This window comes from Filicampus tigris, chromosome 16 (genome assembly GCF_054856515.1).
Source record: "Filicampus tigris isolate MCC_2025a chromosome 16, RoL_Ftig_1.0, whole genome shotgun sequence".
NCBI lineage: Eukaryota > Metazoa > Chordata > Actinopteri > Syngnathiformes > Syngnathidae > Filicampus > Filicampus tigris.
This window is the reverse complement of record NC_141232.1, coordinates 1439487-1454651: the sequence shown is the minus strand read 5'-3', so window position 1 is coordinate 1454651 and position 15165 is coordinate 1439487. Positions and strand designations below refer to the sequence as shown.

Sequence of the window (15165 nt, the reverse complement as noted above, 5' to 3'; positions counted from 1 at the left end):
ACTTTCCATCTACACTTGAACATAAAAACAGGACTTCACTATTCTAACTAATTGTACTAAATGTATATCATTTGAAGGTATGTTTTTCCTTTCTCATTGACGTAAATGAAATATATTTACTACATGCGCTGAACCACAAAATATAGAGATTTAGCTAAAACTCACATGATCAAAATGTCCTCATCAAGGCCACTTTTTAGGCGATTGGTAAAATATTTTAATAATACAACAAGTATAATTTGGTCATTGTATTATTCCTGATTAATTTTAATATGTATTTTTTTAACCAAAGCATGTGACGATTTATTTGAACAATATTGTTTATTACATGCTCCACAATGAATAAACAAATTAACCAGTTGTTTAATTAGATAAATACAAAAATGAATACATTTTGAGTTTTAACAACCAATTTTAAACGCTTTGGTATTGCTTAAAAAAAATAAACTCGGTGAAATTCCACAGACAGGGCAACCCAGGACAAGACCCCCCCCCCCCCATGTTATTTTTTTCCCCCCGATAATATCGCGAGAGTGTTGCGCGAAGCCCCCTCCCCGTAGGACGAGAACACCGTGGGGCAGTGAGAGAGTGAGTGAGTGTGTGTGCGTGTGTGTGTGTGTGGCCCAAGTGGGTGTTCATGTTCGGCCTGATGTCATGAGGCGGAACGGGAGGCTCGGCTCGGCTGCTAGTGGCGGCTACGCGGGTGACACGCCGAACAACAACCACGGGGCCATTTTGCCGCTCGCTCACTTTCCGGACCTTTAAAAGCGCGTCGTGGACTTGAAGCCCCTGGTGTCCCCACCACTCTCCCCCTCCACCATCCCCACCCATCAGCGGTCCATGGAAGAGGAACAAGGAGCGGGGAGTAGTGAGGCTGCTCGGCTAACAAACTGAGCAAAAACCAGGAGGACCGCGACGGTGATGGGCTCTCGTTTTCCATGGTGACTTCGCCGAAAAAAACCTCAACAACTCCGACACTCCACGGACACCACTGCTTGGCTTCTTGCGCGCCTCGGTTTCTGTGTGAAATGCTTGCCCAGTCGTGGTCTCGGCCGTCGAGCAGCCTGCGGGCCGCAGCTCGGCTCACCGAGCCCGAATCTGGGAAGTAGCTAGCCGCCTGCTAGCCACATCTTTGCCCGATGCTTCGGAGCGCATCCGACGGGGGCAGCACAAGCGCTTTAGCCGCGAGCTATTGTTTGCCCAGCGGGGCGTTTTGAGATGTGATGCTTCGGCGTGGCGGAGAAGGGAGCTAAAACATCGCTGCGAACAAAATGCACCGAGGAAGCACAACAGCGGGGATCCCGCTGAGGTGGTAGAGGGGGGAGCGAGGTTAGACTGACAACAGCCGCCCCACTGTCTCCCTCTTCCCGGGGTCAGATTTGGACAACGACCGCCACATTAGTCCCCCACTAACTCCTTGCCTCCTCCCCGCCCTCGTCATTGACAGGTTCTTTGGATGAAGGAGAAAATATGGATAAGCTGACCATCATTTCAGGGTGCCTGTTTCTGGCGGCGGATATTTTTGCAATAGCCAGCATTGCAAACCCAGACTGGATCAACACTGGCGAGTCAGCAGGTAAATGGAAGTCCTGCTTGCCTTTTAGTTGGATGTCCATCCACTGCAGCTGCATTTATCACCAGATATACATTGATACTTTTACGCCTTTCATTTATTGTGCAATTGAGATCAGTGGCTCTCAAACTTTGACCACCTGTAAAAAAAAAAAAAAAATTAACTCTCCCAGTGCCACTATCATTCATTTAACGAAATTGCACAAAGATCAATAAGAAGTGTACCTAAATAATTGTTTGAAAACAAACATTTCTTAAAGATTAAGTGCAATTTAAAGTTGATTACAACTGAACTGCACTTCGGCAGTGATTCCACAATGCTGCACTTTTCAGTTCAAAATCCGTTACTGTTCCCAAAGTCAACACATTAGAATTACCGTGATATTTCTTGCCCTAAAAAGTCATCCTTAATTGAACATCATTCAGGAGTAAAGCAGGGTGGGCAGTAGAATGGGCCGTGTTCTTAAGTAATAAATAGCTGTTTTTGTAAATTAATTTGTTCGGTATGTTTTTTAGATGTGCTGAGTCTTCACCTGTGGCCCATGCAAAATTGTGTTTTTTGAGGAAATTCCACAAAGATAGGGGCCACTAGTCCTGTTGCCAGACAACTGAACTGTGCTTCGAAAGTGATTTCACAAATATTATGCATGGCACACACTCGTATCAATCTGGCAACTTGGCAACCAGGATGTACTCTTTCTTGCCCAAAGTTAGCTGGGATCAGCTCCAGTCCACTCATGATACCTCGACTTTCATCAGAAATTGTCGGATGTCGCATTGACTTCTTCAGACAGCAAACTGCTTGAGATCAAATCGACAGACAGCCGAATCCCCTTTGCCTCAGTTGCATCAAGACCTGATTAATCAATTCCATTTCACACACCTCGACCAAACCCTTAACGCTCGATGAATTGATTATTATCGTGTCCATCCCTAATACCCTAATACTACAAAGTTTATTGTTTTATTTTAGTGCTGTCGGGAATAATTTATGATTGACTTAATCTTAAGCGAGCGGTGCTACCTTGAAGCGACTGTCCTGGAAACGTGTTGTTTCTCTTGATAGACAGCTGCGTCGCTTTGTTCCCGCTGACAGCTTAGTAACTAGGTCAGCCAGGGTTCATTGTCAACAAACACGCATTCCGCAACACAAGCATGCCATTTGCACTTAATGAATTTATGAGTTGCAAGTTAGTGATGAGAGATCAAACTTTTGACTGTCGCTTTATCGTCCCGCAGGCTGCCCAAATCAACCTGAAGCCAGTTTTGTAACGTGGGTGGTGTTGAGTAGTGACCGACTTCCTGTGTCTGGCTGATTGTGGCAGATGTCACTTCCCTGTCTCTGCGCCCGTTCTGTTGGGCTGATTTGGATGTGCTTTGTGTGTTGCGTGGTTGCGTCAAGCCAAGCGCAGACAAAGGAACAAGTGTCCAAAGGACAGTTCTTGCCAAAGTGTCGGTCACACCAGCTTGAACAGTGACTGTGGTTTGTTTCCGGTTCAAGAAACAAATTCACGTGAAACACAATTTCTTTGTTTTAATCATACACGCAGTGAAAGTACAGTAGAATCCAGCTAACATATTCACAAGCGTTGAAGTACAGAATTTTAAGTATTTTTTACTTTTTAAAAACTAAATGTGAAAGAGCAACACCGGTTTAAATCTGATTTGCGCGTATTTATAAACAATTATTTACCGTCGAAACAGAATAGGAAATTTAATGCATCAGTTCCATGGCCAATCATAACACCTTTGAAAAAGAGGCTTTTTTTCCAACATTTTTTAAAATAAAGTATACTGTTATCTGTAGTGTAAATGTAACTGTGTAAATCTTAAAAACAATGCATTTTTATTTTGTGGATCGTGATGACCACACAGTAGAGTGCAAGTGCTTGGCAGGGGAATAGCTTCAAATCATTAGCTGAGAAGCATAAAAGTTCTTTTTAACTTACTGCCACCATAAATAATCTGTAAACAAAAATCAAGAAAAGGAAGGGAAAAAGCCCCAGAGAAGAGTCAATTTGCCTCAACTCAAATACTTTGACTCACAATCTACACAGAAATAAAAAAACAACAACAACACATTTTTAGCAAGCATTTATGACCATAAGTTAAAAAGGACTTGGGCAATTATGCTGTTTGGCTAACAATATTGTACTCAGCAGCCAGGCCAGAGTTGCATGTCCCCCAATCCTGAGTGGCCAAAAGGGCTATTTCAGGTTCTTGGCGCATCATCAAATTTCTCCCTTTTTGCCATGGAAAGCCAATGAAAAAGTAAAACGTCCTTGTAGAGTGAATCATTTAGAGGCTCACTGCACTGAACTGAAGCAAAGACGTGTAACGCGCTGATGCATGCAACCTGTTCTCAACTCATTTGCATACAGAAACACAATTGAAGGATGCGAAGCTTGTCACGTTTTACCATCTGGCTCTTGGTCGATGATCACTTACTGTACATGACATTAACCTTAACTTGGATCCAATGGAATGTTACATGAAATGAAATAAGCAGATCGGGCATTTTTGGTCCATAATAATGTAGGGAAAGGAAAATGTGATGAAAAGCAGATGTTATCGTGAACACAGATTAACTGTTCCACGTTCTTATCAGATAAGTACCTGGCACCACTATAAGACCAAAGCCACGGCGTCACGCCCAATAGTTGGATGCTAATGAGTCCATAATTGATTGTAAAGATTGAAATGAAATGAGGCAAAACTCGGAGGAGTGTGAAGCTCAACATTTCCTGTCACCTTTTGGAGAATCAACACACTGTGCAGTCGAGCAGAGCCACCCCCGATGAGCTCGAGTGCGGCCAGTGAACCGCCAAGATGCGGCGAGTCTTGACGTTGTCCTCACATCGGCGCGATATCCTCGGCCAGCAACACTCGAGGCCGATTTCCTGCGCTGAGCCGTTGTTGCTGCAGTCTGCGGACGCAAAGTGTGATTCTTGGCAGCTCCGCTTAATGACTGCCCTCCATACTCGCCACTTCAAGTGGATGTCACTCTCCAGAGCCTCAATAAGGCCTCATTCACTCTCTGAAAACTGCAAAATGATATCCAAGAACAGACTGCCGCCTTCTCTGGGCGTTAATACGCGAGAACAGTGACGGATTATTACCCGAAGCGTGTTGTTTTGCTGGGTTTCGTTCTTTCATCCCAGCCCGACTGTTTTCCCAGACGCAATCTTCACGAATGTTCTCGAAACATTCCCCATCTTCCCTGTTGATTTTGGAAGTGGTGGCAATCTTGTCGGCTGAATGTTAACACGGGCCGGGCATAAGAAATGGATTTGTTCCAACATGTGGAATTCAATCAATTGACTGCTCCTATCCACGAGGCGATTGTGTGTGCTGAAATGCATTTCCTTACTTTGCAGCAATCAGCAGCAGGTAGAGTCCAATGACTTCAAGCCCATCTCATCAGCTGCATGATGAGGCAGGAGTAGATAGCGAAGCCAGGGTGACAAAAGGAGAGAGAGCAATGTTTGGTGCATGACCATTTGGAGTGAAACCAATATTGCAATGCCATAAATACCGAGAGGGGAAAACATGTAAATGCGAGCACGTCGTCGTGGCCTCAACTTTGGTACGGATTACGTCACATTCTGGGGTGTTAGGACGGTCACGAGTGCTCAGTAAGCAGCAGTAATATCAGTCCTTTTAAAGTCCTGTTGCTGCACCGTTCGGGTTTGTAATCATCTGTTTTCGATTTCATTTGACAGTAAACTTCAACTGGGAATGGCAGCGAACACTGTTGATGACTTTAGATCCTTTGCTTGACTTTGGTCAAAATGTAAATAATATTTTTCGTGTTATGGGAAATCTTCAAACGCCTCACTTCATATCGAGCCAAATGTTGCTGCCGAAAGCAGCTGCGCCATCGCGCCAGTCGCTTGAAGACGCAATCAATCAACAATGACGGCCACACAATCTAATGCGTAACAATCTTCGAATCCATTACGAAGCCCGTCCGCTGCTTTGACTCTCTTTGCTTGAAGTGGAAGATGTTTTTCAGCTGTCAGTGACTTGAGAGCTTTAGTATAAGTTTTGCGTTTTCACTGAAAAAACTCCGGGGACGTGTGGATGATAGGGCTAACCGCGGCAACCGCAGACTTATATCCGGCGTTTTCAAAAACCCCGGCTACGTGTAGACAGGGCCTAAGACTTCATTTGCACTCCATCAGATGGTCATTCAAAAAGTGCATCCCCTACGCTGAATCATTTTCAATTAGAAATTCAATAGTCGTTTTTTGGGGGGGGGGTTTTCTCTTCCCTGTAATGTTTGCACTTGGAGATATTTTTCATGAAGCTTGTTATGTGTATCATTTCCGGAGAAATTAGGAAGAAAAATGTGCTTGGTTTTTTTTAGCGGGTGACTGTTAAAGCCCCCGTCCCTCGCAAGAAAACAGCCGCTGGCTGCTGTTCTTTCTGCCCAGCCCGCATTCGAGGAGCCCGTTTGACTCATCCCGCCAGAGTTTCCAAACAGCGGTGCCCTCAATGCCCCGCTAATGATAGCATCGCCATGCAGAGGATGAGCACTTACTGCGGTCATTTCCTCTCATTTGGACCGACGCATGGCGAGCGGCTCGTCTTTATCCGAGTGACTTAATTGCAGGGCGGCGGGACACAACGGAGGCGCAAGAGTTAGCGGCCCGTATCATTGGCGTCATGCTCTGTAAACGAGCGACGGGGAAGTAACGCCGGCCACGTCTGCTGCCTAATGGGCGTACATTTTGTCGCTTGTGGACAGTTGCAAGCTCGAGGCGGGTACATGCAACGCACGTGACCCTTGTGTTTGGGTCACCGTCTGTTGCTGCTGATCTCTCCTGTGAGGTTTCTCATTTTTCCAGGCTTTCATTTGAATTCACGTCGGAGCCACAAAAGTGCACAGTCTACCGTTGATTTATTCTATTTTTGTAGTGTTCAGTGTTCGGATATTTCATGCTAGTGTATCGATAGAGTTTGAATGATTTCAAGTCAGCCACGCATTTGCTGGGTTGCAAAGCCTGCATTTTGTCCTTGAAAAGACGTGACCACAACAGGCTGCTTGTGTCGTCCACGCCCCGTGTTGTACGTCTGCCCTCCGGTCGGTTGGCACACGCGGAGCCACTGAAACGGCAGGAAAGTCAAAGATTCTGGGCAACTTGTCAGTCCAATCTTCTCCCGTTCTCAGCACGAGTTGGCCTCTCACACCTCCCGCCCTTCAACCTGGCCGAGGTTACTCGGTAATAGAAGGCTGACTTTCCAAATAGCCTGCCAGTCATTTAGGTGCCGTGTTTGTCTTGAGCCGCGAACCTCTATTTTCTCCCCCCGTGGAGCTATTGCATAAGTGCTCTGCCGAGTGGCAAGGGGATTCAATGAGCTCTGAGGCGAAGCTACCCGTTTGCGTCGTATTGAGCTCAAATTGAAAAATTGTGTTAAGCGTTGCTTTTGAATCACAGGCCTGGTTTGGCAGCTGTGTTTTGTTGTTGCAGTGGAAGCCAGGCTATCGCTGGCTTTTATGCAAGGGGCAGGATTTCCTGTGGACCGCTAAAACCCACCACACCTCTGGGGGCTACAATGGCTCTTTCCAGCATGGGCGTCACAAATGAATATACTTGCCGTCCTTTGAGAGTGGTGCAAGTTTCGAAATTAGATTTCATTGGCAGGCAGCAAGAAACAGTTGTATTTTCATACACATCACTGCGCATCATCATTGTGCGCTTATGAGCAAGACCTGGCTGTCCGGATGACAATTCAACTATTTTACTGGAGCATATTTCACTTGTGAATTTTTGCTTGATTGCCAGACATTTGCATCTCTGGACACGGCGGCGGCGGCACCCCACCCCACCCCACCCCACCCCACTATTTGTCTACATTTGGTAATTACATGTGACAGGTAACCCACTGATTGAAAGCACTAGCAAGGCACCAAGTGTGCACTGCACTAATCTGCTTTTGCTTAGTCAGGTAGAAATCCCCCTTGAGGCGCGGCCTAATTGAATTCCGCCATCGAGAGTGGTTGCAGCGGTGCCAGTGAGGCGTGTTCGCGCTCTGACTGCTGACACTTTGCCGTGCCGCCGCTCTTCTTCATTTGGCTCCCCCAGGCTGGACATTTATTTGTCCCTCGGTCTGATCTGATATGCTCATGTCCAGTGCACCCGCGTCAAGTTTCAGCGTGCCTTACGACGCTCGATGTGCAGGAAGACGACACAATGATTACAATTTTAAGAGGCTCTTAGGAGAAACCTTCACCATTCAGTATATAATTGGCAAAATTGGCGCATCAGAGGTAGAGCCCGCATTTGTGCCTTTTTGACAGAACTCAACATGGCGGACATTCCTGTCCCCGTCGTTCACATTCTCAAAATTCAGCAGCTATGAATAGGATTTTAAATTGGATCTGCCAATTGGTGCGGTAGCGAAGTCCAGCTTTCTTCACATCCGGCAGCTGGCAAAGGTGATGGCCTTTTTTTCCAGTAGCGCTTTGAAACGATAATGCAGGCCTTCATCACATCTCAGCACACTTTGCTTTGGAGTCAAAAGAACGCACAACAACAAGTGGTGTGAACGAATGGAGTCAATCAAGATTTTGACGTCTGCATCACCGTTTCGGAGCGAGCGTTTTCAGCTGCCGAACTGACGGCAACTTGCTTGATTGCACATGTCCACGCGCTGACATTTCTCAACAGGAAACCAGTAGACTGGACTTTGTTTTGATAAACTTGGCTCAAGTGTTTCAACATCATTTTCCAGTGGTTTTCTGTGTGCCGCTCTGCTCTTTTGTTTGTTGAAATAAGTCGGCTAAGAGAATTATTGCAATATAATGTCTTCCGGAAACTACGCTATGCTCTATTGCACTCATGTTAATATAAACCAGCATTTTACAGCCTTTCCAGTTCCTGAAGCAGATTAGAAATGCGATTTCCCCTGGCAGCCATAGATATAAAAAGATGCGACATATTGTCATTGTATTTACAATCAATTAATGATAACGGAAGGCTGATATTAACAATAAACACGTCATCAATAATTGATCGCTTCGGGTGTCCAGCACCCAACAATTGAGAATGTCTGAGCAAGTCAGACTGTGTCGCACTGCTATAAATACATTTGATTTGATTTGATTTGCTCCAATTCGAATCACCGTTGCGGAAAAGGCACATCACCTTAGCCGTCACACAATATGTGGCAAATGAAGGAAGGCTTTCCGTTACCGCCCGGCCAGCTCTGTACTTTGCTCTTCCCTCCAATGTTCACGTCATTATTTTTGACACAAATTCCCTGCAATTGTGGCTGCGCGCCTACTATGTGACACCGTTCAATGGGAACTTTGCTTGCTCGTGGGGTCCGCTCAGCTCAGCTCAGCTCAGCCCAGAGGTTACTTGCGTAAGATGGGTTTGGAGCCTGAGATAAGGGCCATGGAAACCGTCACTGGGTGTACATGGTGTCACTTGTGTAAGCCGCAAACTGAAGGTTGAATGCAAACAAACAGCGGCACTTTTCTCACCGTTTATCAGTTGATGGCTAACGCGCATGAAGAAGCAGTGGAACATTTGGAGGGCGAGCCATATTTTTTTTTTTTGCTATTATCAATCACTGGATTTCAAAAATGCCCCTCCCCAAATTGATCCCGTAGCCTGCCCATCTTCTGTTGCGTTCATAAAAAAAAAAAAAAAAAAAAATCCTGGCCGCAATTCGTGGAAATGTTGCTAACTCGGGTGGGTTTCATCAAAATATCACTTCTCCTTGCAGGTGCCCTCACAGTTGGTCTCGTCCGGCAATGTCAGACCATCCACGGACGGGACCGGACTTGCATCCCTCCCCGGTTGCCCCCCGAGTGGGTCACCACGCTCTTCTTCATCATCATGGGCATCATCTCCCTCACCGTCACCTGCGGGCTCCTCGTGGCATCACACTGGCGCCGAGAGGCCACCAAGTACGCCCGCTGGATCGCCTTCACGGGCAGTAAGTAGAGAGTTCATTTAGCTTGGCTCCACTCGTCCACGAAGCTTTCTCCGCTTTGCTCCGTCTCACCCAATCCGCCATGACACGTCCTTTACAAAAATGTCTGGGCTACTTTCCTATATTTCCGCCACGGTAATTTGAGGCTTCCAATTGATTGCGCGACGCTTTTCTGAGTCTCCCGTATGGAAGAGAACGATGTTGCTTATTATGCCGGACCCGACCCCTGTGCTCCCTGCGTCTTAGTAATCCAAAAGGCAGCCTTTGTTTTGTTGCCTTGTAAGCTGCTGTATTGTATTGTATTGTTTTGTTTCAACTTCACCACTCTGTTGTTTTCTGAGCAGAATTGGTGAACTTCTCCATCTCATTGTTTGACGGGGTCGCATTCATCCGGCTGCGTGGGCGACGAATGGTCGCTCAGCTGAGAGAATAGACAGCCGCCGGCACGCTTGGGCACATGACGCCACCGCGTAGCCTTGAATGCAACATTGTTAAGACTGCCGGATGCATTTGATATTGCTGACGTCTACGTTTGACAGGCAGCGACTCCCTCCCTTGTGATTTGCATGTCAGATGAAAAGGGGATTGATCCTTGTTTTCTTCCGAAAATTCCACCGAAAACAAGTACAATCCATGTTCACTGACTACATTTGCACCTTTGGGTAAATTCGAAGATGTGCGTATGTGTCACAGGCTCAGAGCTTTCCTGAGAGTGGAGACGTACAGTATTGGCCCTAGTTTTTATCCATTGTTAAAGAAATACACACCCAGAGGAAAAAGCAAACGCTTGTTGCCATGGTAATGGTGAGCAATTGCCCCCCCGCTGTGCTGCTAGTGGTCAAACAAGACACGAGGTGTATTAATGGAGTACTACAGTTGTTTCCTCGCAGCGTTCAAGCGTGCAAAGCGTCAGTGGCTTAAATGAGAGCATCAGAACTGCTGCGATATATTTTTGTGGGGGACAAAAAGTACAAAGTCAGTCTTGTTCACTCAACGTTCTATTTTGGGCTTCAGGGGGATGAGGAGGCCGAGATGTTTTGTTTGTCCTTTCAAGGTTGCCGTGCTTGAGCACACTTTTTGGCCACGCAATATGAGAAGGAGAACGAGGGATCTCAGAGGACTGATGAGAAGATTGAATTGACAGCCCTCCTCATCCTAAGCACGGGCCATGTTACTTGGCGCATCGGCAGAGTAAGCAATCGCGGCAAACAATACAATACAGTTTTACTTATGTAGCGCATTTCATAACCTCTGCACCGCGAGGCCAATTAAAGCGGCAGCAAGCAAGCGGTCCACGTCGGTTCAGGCCGCCATCGTAGGACTGAGTTGAGAAAATCCTCATGTGATTCTGATCTTTTTCAGCTGCTGGAATTGCAATAGCGGCGTTAAATCACCAGTAGTTTGAACAAAGAAGATAAATGTGGCACAGAGCCGTGTTTAACCGGGCTCCGGCCACTAGTGCTGAATGGAAAGCTTTGCGTGATCCGCACCGACTCACGCACACAGTATGTATGAAATATATAGATTTCTTAAAGCTGCGGCTATCAATTACTTTCTTTTCAACTGATTATTCTGCTGATTATCTCATCAACGAATGGAGTTGATTTTGCATTTTTAGACAACAAAATGTGTTTGTTGCCGTTCACTCGAGTTTGCCATCCTCATGCTCCACGCCGCGTGTATGCGTGTGGCTTTGAAATGTGAGCCAAACACGCGTGGTGAGTGACATGGGTGTCGGGAGTAGAGTTGGTTGCGGTACGATCGGGTTAGCGGCCGGCGTTTGAGTGGCCGGGCTGTCTTAAGTGGCCTGGGTGTCATTTGTCTTGGTGAGCCGGAGCAGAGATTCGTATCGTCCGTATTTGCATTAACCTCTTCCTCGATGGACAGACCAGCTTCCTGTTGGTGCTAACAAAGTGCGCGGCGATCCTTTTATCAGACCGTGACCAAGAAATTGTGTGTAATATCCACTTGTGAAGCATCCTAAGCGTCCCGCTGAGGATGCTGACTGCGGCGTTGCTCTTGCTATTTTGAAATCCGTTTTACCTGCTCTAAATAAACAGAGCCAAATCGTCCTCTTTTGGAAGCTTGAAATGTGATTACTTGTTTTCATCTTTTAAGCTTGCCGAGGAATTTCGAGCTGTTATTCAGCTCGCAGGAGGTTTGAAGAGCTTATTTAGCATCTGCGGAGCAACATTTAATTGAGCTTGGGAATTGAGCTTGAGGATGGAAAGGAGGATTTGAGCTTGATCCAAAACCTGAAATTGTTCAACGTTATCGTGGAGGGAGATGCTACATTCAATTACCCCGATTCATATTGCACATGAAAAAATATTTTGGGAACCGGTAGAAAATGTACACTTCCTCCTTCTGACAGTGATGCATGATGTTGCCCCATCGTCTCATGATGACCAATGAGCATCATTTCTGCAGTGCACAGAGCTGCCCGCAAGTGTAAACATCAACTCATCTTGGTGTTCACTTTCAGAATGAATTGCGTTCAAGACACGACAAGGCGTGTAAGATCAAAAGGGGGGACGGGGACCCCACGTTGTGAGTTACAACCAAGAAACATTGTAGCAGATTGTAGCAGACGGCCGCTTCACTAATCATTGACAGTGTGTAGCTCAACGATGAATAAACACTTTGAGCGTAAAAACACATCTAGAAAATATCTATCAAAAACATGTTTTTGAAGTAAAGTGCTCAACATAGCAGTCAGCTATTTTGGGAGCCTTTAGTGAACCAATCTGCCTTGTAGAAGCGAGGCTTGCGGCACATATTTCGGACAGTTGTGCAGGCAAAACGGGGTCCTCCGATCCAGCTGTTGCTAACCAAGTGTATTGATGTGTTTTCTCTCTGGCTCCTCCAGTGATCCTGTTCTGCATGGCGGCGCTCATCTTCCCCATAGGCTTCTACATCAACGAGGTGGGAGGCCAACCCTACAAGCTGCCCAACAACACGGTGGTGGGCTCCTCCTACGTGCTCTTCGTCCTCTCCATCTTCTTCACCATAGTCGGACTGCTGTTCGCCGGAAAAGTTTGCCTCCCGGGCTGAAGTCTGGACCCGTGCCTGCCTCTGGACAAACAAAATCATTTGTGGGGATTTACAGGACACAGAAAATCTTCGGACGACAAACTCTGCCCACGATTTTCCGGGACCTGGTGAAGTATTGAACTCGGAAGAGATGAGCCTATCTCAAGGTGGCCAGGAAGAGTGCCGCGGAGGCGGGCGCGCTGCCACCGTTCATTTCATGCCGGGCGTCTCTGTGGTTCGACTGGGAAAGGTGCCGTTGTCATGGCAACTGCAGGGATAACGCCTGCACGCAGTTCTTGAGGACCACTCAAGCCCTTGACTACACGCACGCCGCTCCAGCCCGTCGGGACACGCCGCCCTCGGCACACATCCGCACCGTCACCGATGTTCCCATGTTGCAATTTTTCTGGGCCTCTTTGCTATTTTCAGTGTTCTTTTTTTCCCCCTATTTTCCAGGTTTCTGTTGTTGTACATTTTGATTGTGTTGGCCTTTCCGCAGAAGTATTTTGAGTGTGAATGTGGAGGTGCTGGCTGTCGACCCGGGTTCCCGCTCGCCCGCCACTGTAGTTCTATGTCATTGTGCATGTTTGAAGCAACTATCGTCAAATGCGTGCAATGTATTCAGAAGCAAATCTCACTTTGAAGGGCCTTTCAAGTGCCACCATATTGAATGGAAACGTTAAATACAACAACTGTACGGACGCGTTTTGGGAAAGAGGCTGCAAATTGACATCCTCCTCTTCTATTTGTTAGCACTCGTGTTTGTGCTAAGTGCAGCCACAAGGATAAGTGTGCTGCTTGAGAGCTGTTGGAAGCGCTGCTAAATATAGCGCTCGGTATTGACTCCTTTGGACAAAAAAGCTGCGGTTGCATAAGGTGAGCAATGGCCTGATGTGGACGTTGACAATCGGCGGTATTCTCCTTTAAGGTCGGCACAGGAAGCGAGCGAGTGAGCCAGCGGGGAGCATCTTTTTGTCCTCTTTTGATATGACGGCCAAGGCACAGGGACTGCAGGTCAGGTCCGTTCATGGGGCTGCGCCTCGGTGTGCTGCTCTTGAGCTTTGTGAATGGAACGCACGCACGCACGCACACTTGCATGATACACAAAGAGGTTTTGTCGAGTGGAAGAACACCCACTGTGAGGCCCCTGAGCCAAAAGCTGAGGTTATCAATAGAGGCAGGATAGGAAGTATAACTACAAATTGTTTGAGGATGAAATTCGAGTGAAGGCTAACAGGGAAAGACAAAAGTCATCTTAAACACAGCACAGGAATCTCGAGCTTCAAATCGCCCGAGCGACTTCACGTGCTTTGCTTCTGCTCATTTTGTTTGCGACATGAAAACGGGCCTAGCGGTTAACTTGTGTGAACAATAGTATCGATGAAAGAAGTCTTTCCACGATGAGGATTTTGGACGCGAACAGCGAGTTTAAAAAAAACGTGTTTATTGTACACGTTTACATCTAAAGTAGGAGCCACAATCTGAGAGTGTGTGTGTGTGTGACCACAATCACAAAGCTCAATCACAAAGTCTTAAGAGTTTTGCATTGTGCCCCGCCCCCCCCTTTTTTATCTGTTGGTTCAGTATTGTGCCATGCCCTGTTTTTCTTTGATCATGATGTACAGACACAAAGGCAGGATTTTCTGTATTAGGAAGAAAGAACTGTGCATTCAACAGTATAGCTAACAGGAATAGTTGCACCACAAATGTGTAAAAAAAAAAAGAGCGAGAACTTCTTACCTCATTGTTTGTATTATTTTCAAATGGTGGCAAAGTGTGCCGTCGGAATTTGTCTCTTGATTGGATGTCTACACATAAAGGTCATAGGAAGTTATTTATCAATGAATAAAAAAAAGGAAACTGACAGAGTGTGACTGACTAGCAAACTGTGAGTCATTGTTCTTGCTAAAAGAAAGCCCAAGATTTGATTGAAGCGATTTCATGCATCACTATTTCATGATATCTCAATCTTGGAAAGCTTGGTACACACGCTTAATGATTTTTAACATCATAAATGGGAGCGATCCCACCCATGATGAGGAAATAATCAGAAATTGTGTTTTGGTTAGTTTTTTTTTTTTACTACCCTCAGATTGTGTGGTGTACTCGACAATCTCAACTTTCCTCCCGCCAAACCAGATGGCTGGCGTAGTACCCGGACTGACCTGTGAGAGGCAGCGTGAAGCCACAGGGCATCCACACTGCCAGTTAATACAAAGAAGAAGATGAAGAATAATATTTCATTTTTGATTGTTTCTGGCGCTGATCAGCAATTAGAAATCACTCCACAACAGAGAAGGAATCTTGTAGAGAAATCAGACATTTACAAACACCAATTGGAAACGGGTGAAAATGCTTGAATTCGGTCTGATCGATATGTGTGTGTACCCCGCTTAAAGTTGGACGTCACTGAGGAAAAGTGTCAGTGAAAGACACCATTCAAGTCACACAAAAGCATCTTTATCTTATTTTTGCACTTGTACAACAGTTCAAAATCTCCACTTGTCACTTAAAGCATTGCCTGTGCAGTTAATAAAGGTTTCATGATGGTGACATTTTGACCCTGGACCGGATTTTTTCTATTTCCAAAATGTCCACTTATAAAGATGCCAA

At 46.1% G+C, this 15165-nt stretch overlaps 1 protein-coding gene across 3 annotated transcripts; it reads left to right on the top strand.

Annotated features, from left to right (window-relative positions):
* The first annotated feature begins 571 nt into the window (after nucleotides 1-571).
* On the top strand, nucleotides 572-14418 carry mosmoa (modulator of smoothened a). 3 transcript variants are annotated; one of them, XM_086056314.1, is made up of 4 exons: nucleotides 572-941; nucleotides 1448-1576; nucleotides 9310-9522; nucleotides 12389-14418. In XM_086056314.1, exons 2-4 carry the CDS (start codon nucleotides 1471-1473, stop codon nucleotides 12571-12573), a joined length of 504 nt encoding a protein of 167 aa, XP_085912440.1. In that variant the 5' UTR covers nucleotides 572-941; nucleotides 1448-1470; the 3' UTR covers nucleotides 12574-14418. The 3 variants fall into 3 exon arrangements, with proteins under 3 accessions (XP_085912440.1, XP_085912439.1, XP_085912438.1); XM_086056313.1 differs by having other exon boundaries at nucleotides 572-1329; XM_086056312.1 differs by having other exon boundaries at nucleotides 572-1576.
* The last annotated feature ends 747 nt before the right edge of the window (nucleotides 14419-15165 follow it).

Excerpts from the sequence above, each read along its gene's own strand:
- mosmoa (XM_086056314.1), top strand. The coding sequence starts at position 1,471 with ATGGATAAGCTGACCATCATTTCAGGGTGCCTGTTTCTGGCGGCGGAT. Across the intron at positions 1,577-9,309 it reads CAACACTGGCGAGTCAGCAG|GTGCCCTCACAGTTGGTCTC; the intron begins GTAAATGGAAGT and ends TTCTCCTTGCAG. Across the intron at positions 9,523-12,388 it reads CTGGATCGCCTTCACGGGCA|TGATCCTGTTCTGCATGGCG; the intron begins GTAAGTAGAGAG and ends TGGCTCCTCCAG.